Here is a 21,987-nt window from a genome sequence, read left to right as displayed (position 1 = left end):
AAGGCACTGACTATAAACACCTGTTTGTGCATCTTAAGCATATATTCTGATATGGAGACTTAAAAAATAGATTAATTTCTGGAATCACACGTTCTGTTGCTAGAGGCAACTTACATCACTTCTGTTTTTGGCATTAGATTTTGCCAAGACAATATCCATGGCATCTGGAATACTCGTAAACTTAATAGTATCAGGGTGTTGCCTGTACTTCCTTTCACTCAGTATTTCAGAAGCTTTCTTGTTCTTTTCAGATTCCAAAGATCCCAAAGGACTCCATCCAATGCCTTTGAGCCATTGTAGATCTGACTTATACAAATTCTGTTGAAGGAAAAAAAAAAGAATTATCAAAATTAGTAGATTATTTCCCCTGTTCATTTATTAAACCATATTAAAAGGCTAACTGGCTTCAGTCTGATCTGTACCAACATCACAGGACAGTAATTAAAGACACTTTTTCAAGGAGCAGGACAAAAATGAAGTTCATTAAATGCAGAGGAAGCTTACATCACTCTGTTGGTCGTAGACCCTCTTTGCCTCGGTGATATCAACCTGGTCTGGCAGACAAGTCCAGCGGTGGAGTATCTGTTTGTAGTCTACATCACTAACCAGTTCCTGGCACTTCTTAGCCAGAAGGAAGCCCAACATGTCCACAGGCATGTTAAACTTTGTCTTCCACTTCTCAAAGTCTTTCTTGTACTCCCTCTCGCTCTGCATCTTCGCTACTTGCATAGACCACAACATCTTTGGGTCATCCTGCAAGCTGCGGAACCCAATGTGGTGTCCCTGCTGCTTGCGGTAACCTTCTTTGTACTTGTACTGGAAGGATGAAGGTTGCAAAGGTGAAATTAGAGGAAGAAACAGACAGTGGTAAAATAGATAAGCAAAATAATCAAGATGATTTCTCAGTTTCATGTTTCTTCACATTAAATGACAGCAACTTGTTCTGGAACCTTGTGTAAAGTCTTAGTAACCCCTTGATTAATGTGCATCACATTCTCCCTGGGAATGAAAAGAGTCCCTGGAGAGGAAGAGTGCATAGGTCTAAGGATGGGTCCCTCTGACATCTGACTGACACAATCAGAATCTTTAGAGCTCCCAAATTTTGGCACATTGATGAATAAAATAATCATCAATGAAAAATGTAGATGCTTAAACACTGGAAATATTTCCCCATGTTAAAGCCATGAAGATGATCAGAGGGCTGGAGCACCTCTCCTGTGAGGACAGGCTGAGAGAGTTGGGCTTGTTCAGACTAGAGAAGAGAAGGCTCCAGGGAGACCTCAGAACAGCATTTCAGTATCTGCAGGGAACCTACAGGAAGACTGGGGAGGAGCTGTTTAGAAGGCCTTGTGGTAATAGGACAAGGGGCAATGGTTTGAAACTGGAGCAGGGTAGATTTAGGCTGGATGTTAGGAGGAAGTTCTTTACCAGGAGAATGGTGAATCCCTGGAACAGGTTGCTTAGGGATGTGGTGGAGGCCCCATCCCTGGAGACATTCAAGGACAGACTTGACAGGGCCTTGAGCTCTAGTTTGAGGTCTCCCTGCTGACTTACAGTGGGGTTGGACAAGATGACCTTTGAGGGTCCCTTCTAATCCAATGCATTCTGTGATGCTGTGATGAATAAAATCTCTTCCATAAATGGAGGAGTTGCATTCATGCCAAGTGATGATAACAGCAGTGTGGCTATTTCAGAGCTGTAAAGAGGATTTCTCAGTACAGACACTGGCATCAGCTGATCAGACCAAATTTACTGCTGCTCTGGAAATGCAACACCCAAAAGAGAAGACAACTTCTAACAATAAACCACACATAATCTTTGGAGCTGTCAAGATGTCAGAGCAACCCTTTTTAAATTGTCCTCACTGACAAGAAGAGATCAGAACGGGAGAACAGGAAGGAATTCTGTCAGCAGGTTTGTTCCTTACTCCAAGCCACACCTTAGCAGAGAGGTGCATCTCAATCTGGTGGGACTACTGGTTATGGTAACTAGGTTATGAACTAGAAAGGTTGCTTACATCACTTGCAATGTCCCTTGAAGCTTTGGCAGCTTTCACTGACATGGCTTCAGGTGTGAGGTCATAGCCTTTCTTGATCATTTCTTCCCAGCCAAGCTTGTATAGTTTCTAAAACAAAAGACAGCATAAATTTTAAAGCCTTAATACATCTCTTTAGATATGTCAATGATCCATTTAACCAAATTCTGGCCACTTCAGTGGACAGTTACAGGAGAACTGGCTTCAGTTGTAAGAGAAAAGCTACTAGAATGGGAACCTGGGAAGCATGGAACATGGGTTTTCCAAACCTTAGGCTGCTGGTTAAAGCGTTTTAATTTACAGCAGCATCCTATTATAAAATATCTTGGGGATTTCAAACCTATCTGGGGAATTTGCAATAGATCTGTCTGGGAGAACTGAGAACTTTCCAACTGGGTTAAAAATGGAATTAATAAGGCTGTAATGTAGTCATTGAATAGCTATTTTAAGCAATGAGTCCTAGATTGGCCTCTGAGGAATGATGTAAAGCAAAACCTGTATTTTATACTGTCACAACTGTCACCTTCTCAGATCTGAAAGCTGGCAGAGAAATTAGAATCATTGCACATGTTTCTTTTCCCATATGTTAAGTTAAAAATATACAGCATGAACTGGTGATTTTACATCAAGGAATCTTTAAACATGATTGATTTCTGTGGTAAGGGTATGGACTATGCACCTGCACTCAGATTTCAAACACATTATAATGTCATTTTGACTGTTACTTTGTTAATCCAAAGATGATAACTGCTGCTACTCTGAAAAAAATATTAGTCACAAATTCTTACCTCTGTTCTAAATCCCCCATCCCATCCCTTCTAACTTACACCAATTAATTGTTTTGAAATGAATCTGAAGAAAATAGATATTGCAGATACATGAAGAAAGTCAAATTGTCATAGGGAGTATTAAAAACTCTACCTGACTGTAGTTTGTCTTGTTCTGTTTGGCCTGTAGAATGTCTGGTGTATCAGGCATTACGTGAACCTGAGTTTTATCCTTCTCCCAAGCTTGAGTATAAGCGTGCTGTTGAGAAAAGTAACGCCAGATGTGTTAATATCAATGACAAAGGATGGATCTTGAGAGGTATTCAACTCTGCATTTGCACACTTTGGATAAGGAAGGGTGAAAAGACAAAGATTTAAATGTAGTTTACTGTTAGAGTGGGTCCATAGAAGGCCAAAAAGATGATCAGAGGGCTGGAGCACCTCTCCTAGGAAAACAGGCTGAGAAAATTGGGGTTGTTTAACCTGGAGAAGGGAAGGATCCAAGGAGACTTTAGAGCAGCTTTCCAGGAGAGATGGAGAGGGATTTTTTACAAAGGCATGGAGTCACAGGACAGGGGGTAATGGCTTCAGGCTGGAAGAAGCTGGATTTAGATTAGACATTAAGAAGAAATTCTTCCACATGAAGGTGGTGAGGCACTGACACAGGCTGCCCAGAGAAGTCGTGGAGGCTCCAAGCCTGGAAGTGTTCAAAGCCAGGTTGGATGGTGTCTTGAGCAAGCTGGTCTAGTAGGAGGTGCCCCTGCCCATGTTTGGGTGGATGGAACTGGATGATCTTGAAGATCCTTTCCAACCCAAACCATTCTGTGATTCTATGCCTTAATCCAGAATCTGTTGAATTAGGATCCAGTCTTACTTCTAATGAAACCCTGCTATGACGACTTTCAGGGCCAGTAATTTCTATACAAGAATGGGAAGAACAGAGGTTGGAGAGGCAGCAATGAAAAGAATGTGAAAAGATTTATTTAACTAAAAGTATTTACCAGTAACCAAGTGTTTCATTAAGAAAAAAAAAGGGGTAAAGAAGAAACTGCAAGGGAAAGTTGTTTTACCCAGGGTAAAAGTGGTGACAGAGGCTGAGACGCTGTTGACTGAAATGGGTTACATGTGAAGATTTGCCTCATCTCCCCCACAAATACTCACTTTGTTCATGATATTTGCATTCTGCTTGGCAAGGACCAGGTCCATGGCATCGGTCTGTTTGGTGAAGGGGAAGAGGCTGGGATGCTGGCGGTACTTCCGGTCACTTGCTATCTCTGTGGCTTTCTTGGATTTCTCCACCTCCAGAGACCCAATAGGACTCCAACCGATCCCCTTGAACCACTCGTTGTAATCCTGCTTGTACTCATTCTGCCAACCAGAACACAACAGGAAAGCTTGCAGGTTACTAATGGCTTAGGCAATGGGAAGGAGGGGGAATCACAGAACTGTTTGAGTAGGAAGAGACTTCTAAGATCAAGTCCAACTCTCAACCCAACACCACCATGTCCACCGAACCATGCCCCCAAGTGCCATGGCCACACATTCCTTGAACACCTCCAGGGATGATGACTTCATCTCCTTGGGCAACCTTTTCCAATGCCTGACCACTCTTGCAGCAAAGAAATTGTTCCTCATCTCCAACCTAAACCTCCCCTGGCACAATTTCAGACCATTTCCTCTCATTCTATCACCTGACAGTAAGGAGAAGAGACCAGCCCCCACCTTACTGCAACCTCCTTTCAGGGAGCTGTAGAGAGCAATGAGGTCTACCCTCAATGGTCTTCACTTCTCCAGACTAAACAACCTCAATCACCTCAGCTGCTCCTCATAACACTTGTTCTCTAGACACTTCCCCAGCTTTGTTACCTTCAAACTGAAAGAATCTGGATTTAGACGAGACATTAAGAAGAAATTCTTCTTCATGAGGGTGGTGAGGCACTGAAACAGGCTGTCTAGAGAAGCTGTGAAGGCTCCAAGCCTGGAATTGTTTCAAGCCAAGTTGGATAGGACCTTGAGAAAGTTGGTCTAGTGAAAATTGTCCCTTCCCACAGCAGGGGGGTTGGAACTAGATGATCTTTAAGGTCCCTTCCAACCCAAGCCATTCTATGATTCTACAATATAATATATTTCCGTTGTTTCCAATACAAAACCATAACAAAAACACAGGGGGGAAAAAAGTCACAGCTGTGAATGTGACAGAAAGAAAAGAGCAACTTACATCACTTTGTATCTGATTCATGTTTCTGTAGAGTTCTAAGTTCATGGCATCTGGGAGCAGCATATATTGGTGGATCAGCCTCTTGTAGTTGGTATTGGTTACGCGGTCTTGTGCCTCCTTGGCTGCCACGATGCTGAGTGCGTCGGAAGGCGTTTGGTAATGTGTCTTGCCCATCTCATAGGCTTTCTTGTATTCCCTATCAGACTGCATCTTGGCCACTTGCATGTAATGGACAAGTTTGGGGTCATCCTGAAGGCTACGGAAGCCTACAAGTTTCCCTTTGTCTTGTTCATAGCCTAATTTGTATTTATACTACAAAGAGAAGAGAGAGAGAGAGACTTTAATAAGCAGCATCTATCTTGTAAGGAAAAAATAATCCCATAAAAAATTAGATTCAAATAACATTTTTACGTTCTTAAGAAAACATCACAGTGATGGCTTTGTCCATGTACTCTTAGGGTGCACTCCAGAGCAAAACTAATGTCTCGTGGCCCTTTTAAAAGTACATTTAAACACTTTCTTGATAAATGAAATTTCCTTATGACAGTTTATTCTGCTCCTGCACAAGGTTCAACGTACCCTGAGGTTCAATCACTTTCTAATCTTGTTATAAATGACACAATGAAAACATGAGACATACTGATGGAAAACAAAAGGCAAAGGAACACCCAAGATCTGATTTGCTGAAGGGAGTTCTTTTGACACTGTAGTTTAGAGATACTCAGCTCTAAAATGAAGAAGTTCTTCAGTACAAGGGTGGTGAGACTCTGGAATAGGCTGCTCAGGGAGGTTGTGGCTGCCTCCTCCCTGGGGGTCTTCAAGGCCAGGTTGGATGAGGTCTTGAGCAACCAAGTCTAGCTGAGAGGCATCCCTGCCCATAACAGGGAGGTTGAAGTAGATGATCTCTAAGGTCCCTTCCAACCTAAGCCATTCTGTGATTCTGTGAGCTATCACAACCACTAGAACCAAGGTATATTAGCCCACACAGTTAGTTCTCTCTTGCTATTGCTGTCCTCCTTCCAGTATTTGGCTTAGATAACTATTTTGGGGTTAGTCTGCATCATATTCAGAACACTTGAGTCTGTATCTAAAGACTAATCATCAAATAAAGATCTAATCAACATTTCCTTTAGGTTCACTTGCTCAGATGATTAAAAAACTCAAGATACATTCCAAGACCTTTTGCCTTTTTTCATTTAATAAAGCAAATAATCCAAATTCTTAACCCTTTCCTCAATTTCTTATCCTCCCTGGACAATGAACTTCACATACCAAGAATCAATTCCTTTTTCCTTCACTGCTTGGAAGGAACTGACAATGGAAGTATCCTCCCCTCAGACTGACACACCAAACTGACCTTGCAGTGGCTGCAACATCCTCTGTTAATAAATGATGAGCCTTAACTTCATCCCCCTCTCAGGCTGGCTTTGCCTCTACCACAGCAAACCCCTCATCACTGGTACACAAAGGAGTTCAGAATGGTACTGGTTCCAGAGGCTCTCAGCATCAAGAAACTCAAAGGAATAAATTCTTTTTACTGCAGTGGTACAGTTAAGTCCTTATCTGTTCTTCTCAGACACTTCTGAGGCTGATCTCTGACCACTTTGTCTAAACTAGAAAGACACAAAATACATTTATACAGTGCCCAAGCACCATCACAGCACGGAATCAGCTGCCTTTTGGGTTCTTCTGAGCCCCTCATCTATCTCCTTAACCTTTCCAAAGGAGAAATTGCTCTTTAAACCTGCTAGAAAATGAGTTAGAACATATATCAATATGTCAGAATTATTTACAAACAAGAGAACGAAGAGACTTCATATAGTTGGTAGATAAAATTGAATCATGCCAAGAAATTCATGTTTCAGTATCTGAACTGATGATCATTTCATCTTTCAAGCACTTACATCACTAGCAATGTCCCTAGAAGCTTTGGCAGCTTTAATAGGGATAGCATCAACTCTGAGGTCATAGCCTTTCTTCCTAGATTCTTCAAATGACAGCCTGTACATTTTCTGTGAAAAGAAACAAAAGAAACGTCTTAAAAATAATAATTTTTAAAAAAGCAGCCAAGCAAACTACAGGCACTTAAAGAAAATCTGATGAATTTTATATGATAACTTGAATCAGGTATGTTTAATAGTCCTTGAGCAGTTGTTTAAGGCACTCAGGCACACAGAGAGTTGATTGTTTGTTTTTTTAACTAAGCATTCTTTAATTTAACTCAAATTCTAGCATTCAGACACCAGTGCAGCTGGACTGCGAGTCCAGAAGAGGGCCACAAAGATGATCCAAGGGCTGGAACACCTCTTCTATGAGGATAGGCTGAGGGAGCTGGGGGTGTTCAGCCTGGAGAAGAGAAGGCTCTAGGGCGACCTTAGAGCTCAAGAGATCCTGCAGAAAGGCTGCAGAAGGACTTTTCATAAGGGTATCTAGAGACAGGACAAGGGGGAAGGGTTTCAAGCTGAGGGAGAGCAGGGTTAAACTGGAGCTTAGGGAGAAGTTCTTCAGTACAAGGGTGGTGAGACTCTGGAGCAGGTTGCCCAGGGATGTTGTGGATGCCTCCTCCCTGGGGGTGTTCAAGGTCAGGTTGGATGAGGCCTTGAGCAGCCAAGTCTAGCAGGGAGGTGTTCCTGCCCACGGCAGGGAGGTTGGAGTAGGTGATCTCTAAGGTCCCTTCCAACCTAAGCCATTCTATGATAACAACCTGAAACAAAAGGGCATGATAATTTCTTTCCCACATGCACAAATTCTGATTCTATGTCATAACTGACTATATATTTACAGTCAATTTTTTTTCTTGGCAGCTTTTTGTATGCAATTTTGGGGAAGGAAGTGGGGAAAAGGAAAATTTGTAGCTTTTTGTGAAGTAACAAACTGAGAATTAGAGAGTTTCATCATCTGTTGTTTCCCTAATAAAAACCCTAAGAGCTACATCCCAGCCTTACAAACAGTACTTACATCACTCAGATTAAATGCATTTGCTTTTGCTAAAACAATCTGTGGAATATCTGGGGTGATGTGAACTTTCTTCTTGTCTTCTTCCCAGGCTTGTTTGTACTTGTGCTGGAAGGATAAAAGAAAAACAGAGATGTCAACTGTCTGTGCCCATGTCTGAGGTTAAACTCCAGCACTTGATTAGCCCTCCCCATTAGAGGAGGGGAATCAGGAAAAGAAAACCAGTGGGTTGAAATGAAAATGGATTTAATAAAACAGCCAAAATAATCCCAATACTGATATCAAGGGTAAAAAGTTATACTCAGCCCAGTCAACACACAATGGTCAGAATAAATGGGAATGCAGGCAAGAGCAAGAGACTCCCTCATACTCAGCAACCTTCCCCCTTTGTCCTCAGAATGAAGTTTATGGTCTGGGATACATCAGTAGCCAACTTAGATCAGCTGCCATGGCTGACTCCAGATTGCTAACAGCCTGCAGCCCACGGCTGGCCTGTGGTTCTGTCCCAGTAAAACCAGGATAACCATAACGAAGAAATTAAGAATAATTCCTATCTGAAATATAAATCTTCTCTAGAATGATGCAGTTACTAACATGGTAGGAGCATCTGCCATTTTATTTTGGCACTTAAAAGCAATGTGAATGAGGAAAAGCTCTTAGGAAGTTAATTTTGTGAGGCTGAAATAAAAGTGGAAAAAATCCCAATCTGGCTGGAGTATTTCAGTGCTTCTCTCTTGCCCAGCAGCACATTGAACAGCAGTGAACAATAGGTTTCAAAATGTACTATGTCTGGCTGGGATGGAGTTAATCCTGTTCAGAGCAGCTCCAACAGTGCTGTGGTTTACAGCTGTGACTAAAACACTGCTGTTAGCACACTAAAATCTTTCAGCTCTTGCTGAACAGTGTTTGCACAGTATCAAACCCTTCTCTGTTTCTCTCTGCTCCCACAGACTTAGGGGGGTGTGCAAGGAGTTGGGAGGGTACATAAACAGGCAGATGAAGCCAAATAATCAGAGAAATATTCTATGTCATGCAACATCAGCAAGATTAAAGGGAGAAGACAAGGCTCAGAGAGGTTAGACATCTTTTGTTTGGGAACTGGCTGGGCATGGGAGGTGGCAAGTGATTGCTTTTGTGTCACTTGTTTTGTTTTCTTTCCTTTTCCTTTGCTTATTAAACATTTTTTATTTTGACCCACATGTTCTTTTTTACTTTTAATCTGCTTTTCTTCCCCCATCCCACTGTGGGGAAGAGGAGGGAGTGGCTGTGTGGTGCTTAGCTGTTTACCAAGATTAACCCACAAGTAAAAACCAAACCAGAAATAATTGTTAGAGGTAGAAGATTATTGGTTTATCTCCTGGGAAATATGTATCAGTTGAGAGAGGCAATAGAGCCTTGCTTAGAGGAAACAGAACTAAGGAAAGTGTGTGCAAGATTCTGATGTCCATGAAACTCCACCGGGGGAAGAAAAATAAACTGCACCAGCACAGGTTAGGAGGTGATCTGCTAGAGAGTAGCCCCATGGAGAAGGACCTGGGAGTCCTGGTAGACAAGAAGCTATCCATGAGACAGCAACATGCCCTTCTGGCCAAGAAGGCCAATGGATCCTTGGGTGCATTAAGAGGAATGTGTCCAGCAGCAAGGGAGGTTCTCCTCCCCCTCTACTCTGCCCTAGAATATTGCATCCAGTTCTGGACTCCCCACCTCAAGAGGGACAGGGATCTACTTGAGAGAATCCAGTGGAGGGCTACAAGGATGATTAAGGGACTGGAGCACTGCCTTATGAGGAGAGGCTGAGAGATCTGGGATATGGGGCTGTTTAGTCTGGAGAGGAAAAGTTTGATAGGGGATCTAATAAATGTCTATAAATATCTGAGGGCTGGGTTTCAGGAAGAAAGGAACAGCCTCTGCTCACTTGCACCCTCTGATAGGACAAGGGGCAATGGATGTAAACTACAGCACAAGAAGTTCCACCTCAACATGAGGAAGAACTTTACTGTAAGGATCACAGAGCACTGGAACAGGCTCCCCAGAGAGGTTGTGGAGTCTCCTTCTCTGGAGACTTTCAAGCCCCATCTGGATGTGTTTCTGTGTGACCTGTGCTGGATTCTATGATCCTGCTCTGGCAGGCGAGTTGGACCCAAAGATCTCCAGAGGTCCCTTCCAACCCTTAACATCTTGTGAACTACAAAGCACAGGAGGCCTAGATATTTTCAAAGAACACCAGTAGATTACATCAGTTCAGGAGGAGAATCAGTAAATAAACACCTCATGATAAAAACTTTCATATCAGGTAGCAATATTACTGCAACAGGCATTAGACAAAACAGATATTGCTTCAAAAGCTGAAATTCTGCTTCCTAAAGGGATTACTTCAGTGTTTTTAGCCCCTAAACTGCTAAAGTCTAAAATCAGTTATCTTGGGTCAACTTTATTAATAAAATGTAACCTTTAGGTTTGTCTTTTTATGTCTGTTTTTGTTTTTTTTTTTTTTTGTTTTTTCTTGGAGACATCAGGGTATTCAGCTATATTGAAGGTCTGTTAAGGTGAACCACAATTAGCCAGGCATGTTCATGAGCTGCCAAAATGGATGATTTCCAAAGCTATGCCTACAAGAGCAACGACTATACCATCAGGTGTCATTTGTGTCTTACTTCTGCAAGCTGGAATGAATTTTAGTGATCACTTCCTTACCTCATCCATGATTTTAGCATTGTTTAAAGCTAAGACCATGTTCATGGAATCCATAGGAACAGAAAACTTCAGCTTGTCTGGATGCTGGCGATACTTCTTCTCACTAACAATCTCCATTGCCTTTTTATTCTTCTCAGCTTCTAGGGAGCCCAGTGGCATCCATCCAACACCTTTCATGGTTTCAGCATATTCTGCTTTGTACTGATTCTGGAGGCAGAAAGAAAAAAAAAAAATCAGATGCATGAAAAAAAGTCTCTAACCCATGACAACTGTGTTTAATATTAGATTTGGAATGCATTTGGCTCTGAAAAGAAGCAAACAGCATCAAGGTGCATTCAAGGTTTATTTGGACACATATTTATTACAGTGGGGCCTTTATTACTCCACCTTTCACACAATATTCAGATCCTCCTTATGATGGGTATAGTTTGACAGGTAAGATTACAAACCAAGGCCTTCCTGAAGAAGAGGATCATCTTGAATCACTATACTGAGACAAAAAGCCTTTCAGACAGTCTGTGAATAACCCTATGTAGATGGGTTCCCCTTCCAAAAGAAGATCTTTTTGGAAGTACAAGATGAAGCTATTAGTGAAAGGTGAAGCCTTTCCTCTCTTGGCCTGCAAACAACTGTTGCTCCTGAAGAGCCTGATGGGGTGTGTAAATAATCCATTTTACATCACATATAAATTACTCCTTTCTGAGCCCAAATATTTCAGTCTTAGTGGAACACAACAGCTATCACTGCTGAAGGTCTCCTTTAATTTGTTACATTTTAGTACATAACTGAACTAATTTCACTAAGAAAATGGAACTCTGTATCTTGCAGCATGCTTTCATAAGCTGAGCATCACTGTATTCACAAAGCAAAGGTTGGAGAGCAGCTCACTTACATCGCTTTGCAACTGCATCATGTTCTTGGCTAACTCAAGACTCATAGCATCTGGCAAAACGTTGTAGGTATGGATCAAATTCTTGTAGTTGGCATTCGTAGCCACTTCCTGTGCTTTCTTGGCTGCCACAACACTGAACATGTCCACTGGAGTGTGGAAATTGGTCTTTGCCTTCTCATAATCTTTTTTGTATTCACGATCAGATTGCATCTTAGCCACCTGCATGAAGTGCACCAGCTTGGGGTCATCTTCAAGGCTGCGGAACCCAATGTGCTTCCCTTTCGCTTTTTCGTAAGCTAGTTTGTATTTATACTGTCAAGAAAGAAGAACAACAGTAAAATTTCAGTCAAAACCCCCTGCCTTATGAAGCTCAACTTCACCTCTGAAAACACAGAAAATGTCAGTTCTGTTTCATCACAAGAGCTCAGCTGTAGTTAAATATAATAGCACAGGAGGGAATGGATTTAAGCTTGAGGAGGCCAGACTTCGACTGGGTATTAGGAAGAAATTCTTTGCAGTGAGGGTGGTGAGACACTAGAACAGGTTGCCCAGGGAGGCCACGGATGCTTCCCTTCCCTGTAGATGTTCAAGGCCAGGTTGGACGAGGCCTTGAGTAACCTGCTGTAGTGGAAGCTGTCCCTACCCATGACAAGGGCATTGGAACCAGATGATCTTTAAGGTCCCTTCCAAAACCACTCTATGAATAAATAATCTCACCAATTAGCCTGTTGAACGCAGGCACACAAAGCTTGGCAGTTTGCCAAGAGTAAAACAGCACAACTGAGAATTACTCCACTGGAGAGCAAAGTTTTGTCCCACCATACATAAAACTGAGACCACATTTGTTCATAAAAGCACCCTGAAAACGTCCTGACTGCCTTTGTGGCTACTCTGAGTGGAATCATCAAATCAAACTTACATCACTTGCAATATCTCTGGAGGCTTTGGCTGCTTTTATTGGAAGAGCATCTGGCTTCAAGTCATAACCTTTCTTCTTGTCTTCCTCCCATGCTGCTTTGTAAAGTTTCTAATGTAAAAGAGAAGAACAACAGCTGAAATTTATTCTACAGCTGAAATGTAAATGCTTTCCAAAAAGACACAGAAATGACACAAATTTTTCTTTTGTGCAGCAGCCACTGAATGTAACTCACGTTACTCATGGTGATCTGGTTCACTCTAGACTGCAGAATTTCTGGAGTATCTGGCATAACATGGATCTTGGTCTTCTCCTTGTCCCATTTATCAGTGTAGAGTCTCTGCAGTTACAAAGTAATAGCATTGAAAAGGCTTTGCAGTCAGAAATGAAGAGAATCATAGAATCTTTAAGGTTGGAAAAGACCTCTGAGATCATCAAGTCCGACCTTCAATCCAAGACCACCACAGCTATTAAACCATGTCCCGAAGTGCCATGTCCACACTTTTCTTGAACACCTCCAAGGATGGTGATTACATCACCTCCCTGGGCAGCCTGATCCAAAGCCTGACCACTCTTGCAGCAAAGAAATTGTTCCTCATCTCCAACCTAAACTTCCCCTGAAGACCTTGATTTTGGTTTGTTCATTAGTAGTAAATCATATCTTAATATGATTCCATAAGCACTAGAAATAACCTTCACAAAAGATGACTTCGCATAACCTTCACAAAGATCACTGCTGAGAGGCAGTATTAAATTCCTTCTCTTTCTTTACAGCTTTGAGGAATATGCAGAGTACATTTTGATAGCTGAGAATTTGCAGTCTGCTTTCTTCTCTGCTTTAATGCGAAGCAGAAATTCTTTTTATCTCACACACCCTCTTTCCGTGGCAAATATGGAATAGGGATCAGTGGTGTCCCAGACATCTCCAGACTAACTGAAAGATTTCCTTTCAAGGAAGGAAAGTCAAATTTCAAAGAAATCTTAATTTAAATTTTCTTTTCAAGGAAGCTTCTACAAAACTGGCAGAATTTCAGGGGGTTTTCAGTTTATTGATTAAAGGTACTTCCTGCAGAAATAGACAAGGCACTAAATGGGCTCCCCCATTCCAGAGAGTCAGGGAACACAGGGAACTATTGAAGGGAGTGCAGTGGAGGCTACAAAGCAGCTCCAAAAGGGACTGAGCATCTCTGTGATGAGGAAAGTCTGGGGCTATTGTGCCTGGAGAAGAGCAGTCCCAGAGAGGATCTTCTCAATGCTCAGCAAGAGATAAGGACATGGGGGGGGCAAGAAGCTGGGGCCAGACTCTTGTCAGTGGTGCCCAGTGATAGAAGAAGGGGCAATGGGCACAAAGCGGAACCCAGGAGTTTCCACCCAAAGATAAGGAGAAACTTGTTTAGTATAAGGGTGCTGGAGCTGTGGGGCAGGCTGCCCAGAGAGGTTGTGGAGTCTACTTCTCTGGAGACTTTCAAAAGCTGTCTGGACATGTTCCTGTGTGACCTGACCTAGGTGATCCTGGATGATCTCTGGAGGTCCTTCCCAAGACCTTAACATTCTGTGATTCTATGATTTTGTCAGACAAAGATCCAATCTCTGTCCCAGTTACTATCATCTGCACAGATTCTCACCTTGTTCATGGTCTGGGCATTTTGCTTGGCCAGCACTTGCTCCATTGCATCTGTTGGGATAGAGAACTTCAGCTGGTCTGGGTGCTGGCGATAATTCTTCTCACTGAGGATCTGTGTGGCTTTCTTGACCTTTTCTACATCCAGTGACTGAAGTGGTATCCAGCCAACTCCTTTCAACCAGTTATTGAAATCTGCTTTGTACACATTCTTTGAACAAATAAAGAAGGAAAAACATGAGGAAAATTAGAAAGGCTGCATGCATAAAACCAGGTAAGGCCTTAAACCTTCTCCCAGACATTCATCACATACATCACTCTGAAGCTGCATCACATTTCTTGATAGCTCCAGGTTCACAGAATCAGGCAGGAGTGTGTAGTTGTGAATTAGCTGCTTATAGCCAGTGTTGGTCACTGCTTCCTGGGCTTTCTTGGCAGCTGTCACGCTGATCATATCCAAAGGAGTGTGATATTTGGTCTTGCTGACTTCATAACCCTTCTTGTACTCCCGATCTGACTGCATCTTGGCCACGTGCATGTAATGCACAAGTTTGGGATCATCCTGCAGGCTGCGGTACCCAACCTGCTTGCCTTTATCTTTCTCATAAGATTCCTTGTACTTGTACTAGAGACATAGAAAAAGAAAGAAAAGAAAGTCTTACCCACAGGAAAGAAAGCAGACTTGGGATAATTAAATCCTTTGAAGCTCAATGGTTTGACTATAAGAAGTTAACATAAGAAGTTTTTGAATATAAGAAGTTAACATAAGAAGTTTTTAACTATAAGCAATGAAAATATGAAGTTCCATCTAAACATGAGGAGGAACTATACAGAGCATGTAGAGAGCTGTTAGATGTGTGTAGCCCACTTGATGGAAATCATACTTACATCACTTGCTATATTTCGAGAAGCTTTTGCAGCAATAATGGGAATGGCATCCGGCTTCAGGTTGTAGCCTTTGGCAATGGTTTTTTTCCAGTCAGCTTTGTAGTTAGCCTTGTAAAGGCAGAAAGGTCTGAGTTAGCAGTGCTACCAGCAGCAACTTCAACAAACAGGTTCAAGATATTCCTTTTATTATAGTTTTAGGAATAAAAATACTCGACTTGTGGAAATGCAAGGCAAAAATATTAACCTGCACACAAACCAGTGATGTTACAATAAATAAAATTACTAGCAAGGCAGGAAAGTCCATCAAGACAGTCAGTTCAACTCATCTAGCTAAACCATTAACACCCCATCCACATTTTGCAATTTTTATGCGGAATACCTCACTCAGAGGCATTTTTCCCCTCCCTGAACCACCTTTTGTCATTTGACTGAACTTTCAGAACTTTTTGCCTGTTGGCATCAAAATCACGCCTTGTGTGGTCTGAGGCCACTCAGGGAGGTAGTGGAGTCAGCATTCCTGGAGGTATTCAAGAAATGTGTGGACATGACACATTGGGACATGGTTTAATGGACATGGAGGCGTTAGCTTGAAGGTTGGACTCTATCTTAGAGGGTTTTTCCAACCAAAAAAAATGCTATGATTCTATGAAGTGACTGAATAAATTAGTCTGACTGGTTTGGTTTGGGGTTTTTTGGGTTTTTTGTTGTTGTTGGGTTTTTTTGTTTGTTTGGTGGTTGGGGTTTTTTTATCAGCAGTTAGTGTCTGGCCAGACTGATAGCATTTCAAGGCTGTTAAAGGAGGTGGCATCTTTTATTTGGCTCCTGGAGGGCTGATAATGCCACCAAAATATTAGTATCACAGAGGGAATAAAATTGATACTATCAGTGCAGATATTCAAGGTGTTGGATGGGTGCAAGAAGTGATGGAAAGGAAGCAGAGTAGTGGTGGAATAGCAGGAAAAGGCATCAAAGTTTCACTGGGTGAGTTAATATCCTTTGAGAGCCCAGCAGCAGGAAGCAACATACAGAGAGCTTGAACTGCCTGCCTCTGCAGTGTGTTCTGGATGATGTAAGTCTCCAAACACAGAGGAATCTGACTTACAAGTGTACTGGTTTCTCATTTTCATGGTCATGAAGGATCAGAGAGCATTAAAAGGTGCTTAATAAACACCAAACTCACTGACTACTAGGAGTAAAAATTTAGCTGAATTCAGAGTTTGTGCATTTCTAAATTCAGTACCACAGCATGAAGAAACAGAAGTTAATTTTTCTGTGAGGGAAGTTACAAAGAAAGATATTATTGAACAAATTGTTGATTCTGTGCTCACATCACTCAGATTGAAGGCGTTGACTTTGGCTTGAATAAACTGAGGAACATCAGGATCCAGGGTGTATTTGTGCTTTAATTTTTCACCCTCTTTCTTATATGCTATCTGCAAGGGAAAAGAAACAAATATTTGTTGACAAGCACAGGGTTGGTAATAACAACAAATAGAGACATTGCAACAAATACTTGAGGGTGCTGGTTGATGAGAAGTCCAACACGAGCTATCAACATGCGCTGCCAGCACGGCCCCAGCCATGTCTTGGGCTGGTCCCCAGCAGTGTGGGCAGCAGGGGCAGGGAGGGGATTCTGCCCCTCTGCTGAGACCCCACCTGCAGTGCTGGGGCCAGCTCTGGAGTCCTCAGCACAGCACAGACAGGGACCTGTTGGAGCAGGGCCAGAGGCCACAGCAATACTGGGAGGGCTGGAAGGCCTCTTTTATGAGGCCAGGCTGAGAGGCTTGTTCAGCCTGGGGAAGAGAAGACTTCAAGGAGACCTTGCATCAGCCTTCCAGGATTTGAAGTGGCTATGGCAGAGCTGGAGAGGGACTTTTTACAAAGACATAGAGTGACAGGACAAAGGGTAATGGCTTCAAATTGGAAGAAGCTCAATTTAGATTAGTCATTAGGAGGAAATTCTTCCAGTGCTGAAGCGCTGAAACATGTTGCCCAGAGAAGCCATGGAGGCTCCAAGCCTGGAAGTGTTCAAAGCGAGATTTTGGATGGGGCCTTGAGCAACCTAGTCTCGTAGGAAGCTTCCTTGCCCATGGCAGGGGGGTTGGAACTGGATGGTCTTAAGGTCCCTTCCAATCCAAACCGTTCTGACTTTGCTTCATTCTTACCAACAAATTGCAGTTTTTCTGTTTTTACGGTTTCAAAATCTAAAGGGTTCTTAGCTGGAATATCAGCCAGTAACATAAAGCATAAGTGAGTAACAAGAGATATCTTACATCGTTCAGTTTCTTGGTGTTGTCCTGAGCTAGAAGCATTGCCATGGAATCACATAAGCTTGTAAATTTCAGGGTGGCAGGGTGCTGTCGATATTTCTTTTCATTTAGTGCTTCTCCAGCCTTTTTGGCTTTTTCAACATCCAGAGAACCCAGGGGACTCCATCCAATACCCTTTAACCAACCGTTGTAATCCTGTTTGTAGGCATTCTGGAGGAGAGAAAGCCAACATGCAGTAAAATTTTCCCTTCAGAGCTCTGATAACTCTGTTCAAAAGAATGATCACAGTCTAGCCAGTCTGTTCAACAAAGCAAGTGACTCAGACAATACACAGGAAGGCCACAAAGACGATCCAAGGGCTGCAGCCCTTCTGCTATGAGGACAGGCTGAAGGGGCTGGGGTGTTCAGCCTGCAGAAGACTCCAGGGGGACCTGAGAGCTGCCTTCCAGTACCTGAAGGGAGCCTACAGGAAGGCTGGAGAGGGACTTTTCATAAGGATGTCTAGAGACAGGACAAGGGGGAATGGTTTGAAGCTGAGGGAGAGCAGGGTTAGAGCGGATGTGAGGAAGAAGTTCTTCAGTATGAGAGTGGTGAGACCCTGGCATAGGCTGCCCAGGGAGGTTGTGTATGCCCCTCCCCTGGAAACATTCAAAGCCAGGTTTAAGGTCCCTTCCAACTCATATCATTCTATGAATCTATGAAATGAGTGGACCTCCACAGGGATCTGTCCCGCGTCGAATTCCATCTGCACTAAGAGTGCAGTGTGCCCTGACAACTATTTGAAACTCTGTATCCAGCAGAAGGATCTAGAAAGTCCTAGGAGAGATCTCCTATGCCAGAGGTCTCAAGAACTATCACTAATAATATCAACAGTTAGATTTTGTTCACTCCTTTGTCCTAAGTAGTTAATAGTAGTCCAGCTACACCATCATACCTATCTCACATGAATATAAACCAAGACAACTTAAAAGAAGCCTTAGAGAATAAAGCAAAATATCAGCTGACAAACTTCTAATGATCTTCTCTAAGACATAAGAAACTCAGACCACCCCCAGCCAGGGATGGCCATTTTCATTGCATAGAAACCTGTCTTTTATTTGTCACAGCATGCAGGAAAACCTCCATGAAATTGGAATTGTGGAAATACTTACATCACTCTGAAGTTCCATCGTCTTCTTTGCAAGCTCCACAGCCATGGCATCTGGCAGGTAAGTGTAGTGATGGATCAGGTTTTTATAGTGGGTGTTGGAAGCCACATCCTGAGCATGTTTAGCAGCCTGGACACTGTATGTGTCTGGAGGTGTATGGTAGTTAGTCTTGGTCTTCTCATAGTCTTTCTTGTACTCACGATCAGACTGAATCTTGGCTACGTTCATGTAGTGGACAAGCTTAGGGTCATCTTGCAGGCTTCTGAACCCAACCTGCTTCCCTCGAGCCTTTTCATAGGCTTGTTTGTATTTATACTGCAAAGGGAGAAGAGAGATCAAGTGTGCTGTGGCTATTGAAAGACACACTAATAGGGAGGAGGGGGAGAAGGGAAAAAAATAAGAAAGAAGATGAGAAGACAGAGAGAAACAAAACCAGAAATAAAGAAACATCAAAAACAAAAAAAAACCCAACCACAGATGGAGAGTGAACAAAAACAGAAAGGAAAGTATCACAGAATGATTGCAAGAACTGCTGATGTCATTTCTCCTCTGAAAAGTGGGTTAAAAATCACAGTGTGGAAGCATTGGCCTCTCTAAAGCAAACTCTTTGAAACCTGGAGGGTTTTCAAAGCCATGGAGACGTGGTGCTTAGGGCCATGGTTTAGTGCTGAGCTAGCAGTGCTGGGTTAGTGGTTAGACTTTATGATCTTACAGGTCTCCTCCAAACAAAATGATTCTGTGATTCTAAGACGTGCACAAAGTAAGTTCCACACAAACTAAGCCTCTAGGAAAGACTAAGAATCTACAAGAAGGATGGAGAGGGACTGTTTCCAAAGGCCTATAGTGATAGGACAAGGACAAATGGCTTCAAACTACAGAAGAGCAGATTTAGATTGGATGTCAGGAACAAGTTCTGCACTTGTAGCATAGTGAACACTGGAACAGATTGCCCAGGGAGGTAGTTGAGGCCCCATCCCTGGAGGTATTCAAGGTGAGGCCCAACCAGGCTCTGGGCAACCTGATCTAGTTCAGGATGGCCCTGCTTACTGCAGAGGGCGTTGGATTAGATGACCTGTGGAGATCCCTTCCAACCCAAACCATTCTGTGATTCTAATCTCTCATAATGCTGACTCTGGAGAGACATGTGCACTTAATCTGAACTCTTTCAGATTAAGCAGTTCCTTTAGGAAGAGGATACTCACATCACTTGCAGCCTGTCTAGCAGCCTTGGCAGCTTGGATGGGAATAGCATCAATTTTTAGATCATATCCTTTTGATTTTAATTCTTCCAATCCAGCCTTGTAATAGTTCTGGAAGAAAAGGTGAATTCTGAGCAAACATTTTCTAGCTAACAAAAACGTTGTGTTGTAAAGACTCCAATTGTACTTACATCACTGATATTGTAGGCATTGACTTTAGCCTGTATGAACTGGGGCACATCTGGAGGGAGGTGATACTTGTGAATAACTTCTTCACCTTTGGCTTTATACAGTATCTGCAAAGACAAAGAAGGGAAAAGAAAGAGAACAGAAAACAAAGGGAAAAGAGCAAGAAGGTAAAAGAGCAGAGCAAGAAGGGAAAAGAAAGAGAACAGAAAGAAGGGGAAAGAAAGAGAAAAGAAAAAAAAAGAAAGAAATTTAGCAGCCCGATGTTTACAGATTGTAAATGCTTGATAGTGCTGAGTGACACAACTTGAAGCTTTCCTGTTACCTAGTAGGAGACTAAGTTCTTGCCCAGTGGGTGGTCTAAACTCTGAACAGACACCAAGGGCAGGGGTGGAGTTCCCATCCCTAGACAGGTTTCAAAGCCATGTAGATACGGTGCAGAGGGTGATGGTTTAATGGTGACCTGGCAGTGCTGGATTAATGGTTGATGACTTTAAAGGTCTTTTCCAACCTATGATTCTATGATTCAGCTTCTTGCTACTTTGCTGTTGCCATTGCAAGAGTTTGGGATTTTTTGACAATGGGACATTTTTTGATGACTACCAACCTGTTAGGGAGGGGATGGAATCCCCCTGACTAGCAGAGGCAAGGAAGCCTTTGAATACCCACATATGCTTTTTGTGCTTGCGTGTGTAAGCTCTCTCAAACCTGGATGATGAAGCAGTTGGCCACAGGGCAGAACTTGATCAGGTCAGAGTGTAGCAACAAGTTTACTTACATCACTCAGCTGTTTGGTGTTGATCTCTGCTTGTTTCTGTACTGGAGAGTCGGTCACTTGAGTAAATTTGGTTTGATCAGGGTGCTTTTTGTAGGTGTGCTGAAGGAAGAGAATAAATATCTTTACAGAAAATTCCTGTGAGCATTTCATAAGGCAAACAACTGGGATTACAAAGACTTGCAGTGATAAAATGAGGCGCAACAGTTTCAAACTAGAGAAGAGTAGATTTAGACTGGATGTTAGGAACAAGTTCTGCACCATGAGGGTAGTGGAATGCTGGAACAGGTTGCCCAAGGAGGTGGTTGAGGCCCCACATCTGAGGATATTCAAGGTGAAGCTCAACAGGGCTCTGGGCAACCTCATCTAGTGGAGGATTCCCTGCTTCCTGCAGAGGGGTTTGGACTAGATAAGCTTTGGAGGTCCCTTCCAACCCAGATCATCCTATGCTCGTCAGCAGTTATGCCATGTGTGAAGGTAAGTCCTTTTTTAACATCATCAGAGAGAAAAGAAAAATTTTAGAAGTATTTTTAAACCATTAATGTAACATTTTGGATACCAATATTTTAAAGCATGGGATACATTGAAACCTATACCTGAGACTACATAAATGTTAGTATGTTATATACAGATATTTATTTCAAGTACTCTCCAACTATTGATAGATAAATAAAATTATTATTAATAAAGCAACTAAAATACTGTTGAAATACAGAAATCCATCTGGATGTGTTCCACTGTGACCTGATCTAGGTGATCCTCTTTTAGCAGAGGGTTTGGACTTGATGACCTTCAGAGTCCCTTCCAACCCCTACCATTCTGTAATTCTATGACTATAAAAATAGGTTGGCTTAAGCAAGTAAATGTCTGAGGTTCACTCTTCATTTTGGTACTCTTCCTCTAATTGTATGGCTTTTACTAGTTAAAAACCAGATGGTGCTATATCTGAATTGATCACTAGATGTCACAAAAGGCTCTAAAGTACAGATGAATGTGGTGCTTTGAAGTTCCGTTTGTTAAGAAGGCCAAACGTAAACTCCTAGAAGTTAACTTGAAGGACTTGGTGGATGAGAAGCTGGACATGAGCCAGCAGTGGGCACTTGCAGCCCATAAGGCCAACGGCATCCTGGGCTGCATCCAAAGAAGTGTGGCCAGCAGATGGAAAAAGGGGATTTTGCCCTTCTGCTTTGGTGAGACCTCACCTGGAGGACTGTGTCCAGCTATGGGGCCCTCAACACAGGAAGGACATGGACCTGCTTGAGTGGGACCAGAGGAGGGCAACAAAGATAATCAGAGGGCTGGAGCACCTCTGCTATGAGGACAGATTGAAAGAATTGGAGCTGTTCAGGCTGGAGAAGAGAAGGTTGCAGGGAGACCTTAGAGCTGCATTTCGATATCTGAAGGAGACCTACAGGAAGGCTGG

At 42.6% G+C, this 21,987-nt stretch overlaps 1 protein-coding gene across 1 annotated transcript in view; it reads right to left on the bottom strand.

Moving 5' to 3' along the window:
* The window catches only part of NEB (nebulin), a 149,868-nt gene that overhangs the window by 110,309 nt on the left and 17,572 nt on the right, over positions 1–21,987 (bottom strand). Inside the window, exons 16-36 of the mRNA XM_054380962.1 lie at positions 20,568–20,666; positions 19,795–19,899; positions 19,607–19,714; positions 18,408–18,719; positions 17,260–17,466; positions 16,315–16,419; positions 14,987–15,094; positions 14,412–14,723; positions 14,103–14,309; positions 12,713–12,817; positions 12,481–12,588; positions 11,562–11,873; positions 10,670–10,876; positions 7,979–8,083; positions 6,925–7,032; positions 5,021–5,332; positions 3,964–4,170; positions 2,957–3,061; positions 2,018–2,125; positions 505–816; positions 115–318 (exon numbers count right to left, since the gene is read on the bottom strand). Coding sequence (XP_054236937.1) covers positions 115–318; positions 505–816; positions 2,018–2,125; positions 2,957–3,061; positions 3,964–4,170; positions 5,021–5,332; positions 6,925–7,032; positions 7,979–8,083; positions 10,670–10,876; positions 11,562–11,873; positions 12,481–12,588; positions 12,713–12,817; positions 14,103–14,309; positions 14,412–14,723; positions 14,987–15,094; positions 16,315–16,419; positions 17,260–17,466; positions 18,408–18,719; positions 19,607–19,714; positions 19,795–19,899; positions 20,568–20,666 — 3,756 coding nt within the window. The remainder of the gene's footprint in view (positions 1–114; positions 319–504; positions 817–2,017; positions 2,126–2,956; positions 3,062–3,963; positions 4,171–5,020; positions 5,333–6,924; positions 7,033–7,978; positions 8,084–10,669; positions 10,877–11,561; positions 11,874–12,480; positions 12,589–12,712; positions 12,818–14,102; positions 14,310–14,411; positions 14,724–14,986; positions 15,095–16,314; positions 16,420–17,259; positions 17,467–18,407; positions 18,720–19,606; positions 19,715–19,794; positions 19,900–20,567; positions 20,667–21,987) is intronic.

Source organism: Indicator indicator, chromosome 5 (genome assembly GCF_027791375.1).
Source record: "Indicator indicator isolate 239-I01 chromosome 5, UM_Iind_1.1, whole genome shotgun sequence".
NCBI lineage: Eukaryota > Metazoa > Chordata > Aves > Piciformes > Indicatoridae > Indicator > Indicator indicator.
This window is presented reverse-complemented; position numbering and strand designations above follow the sequence as displayed.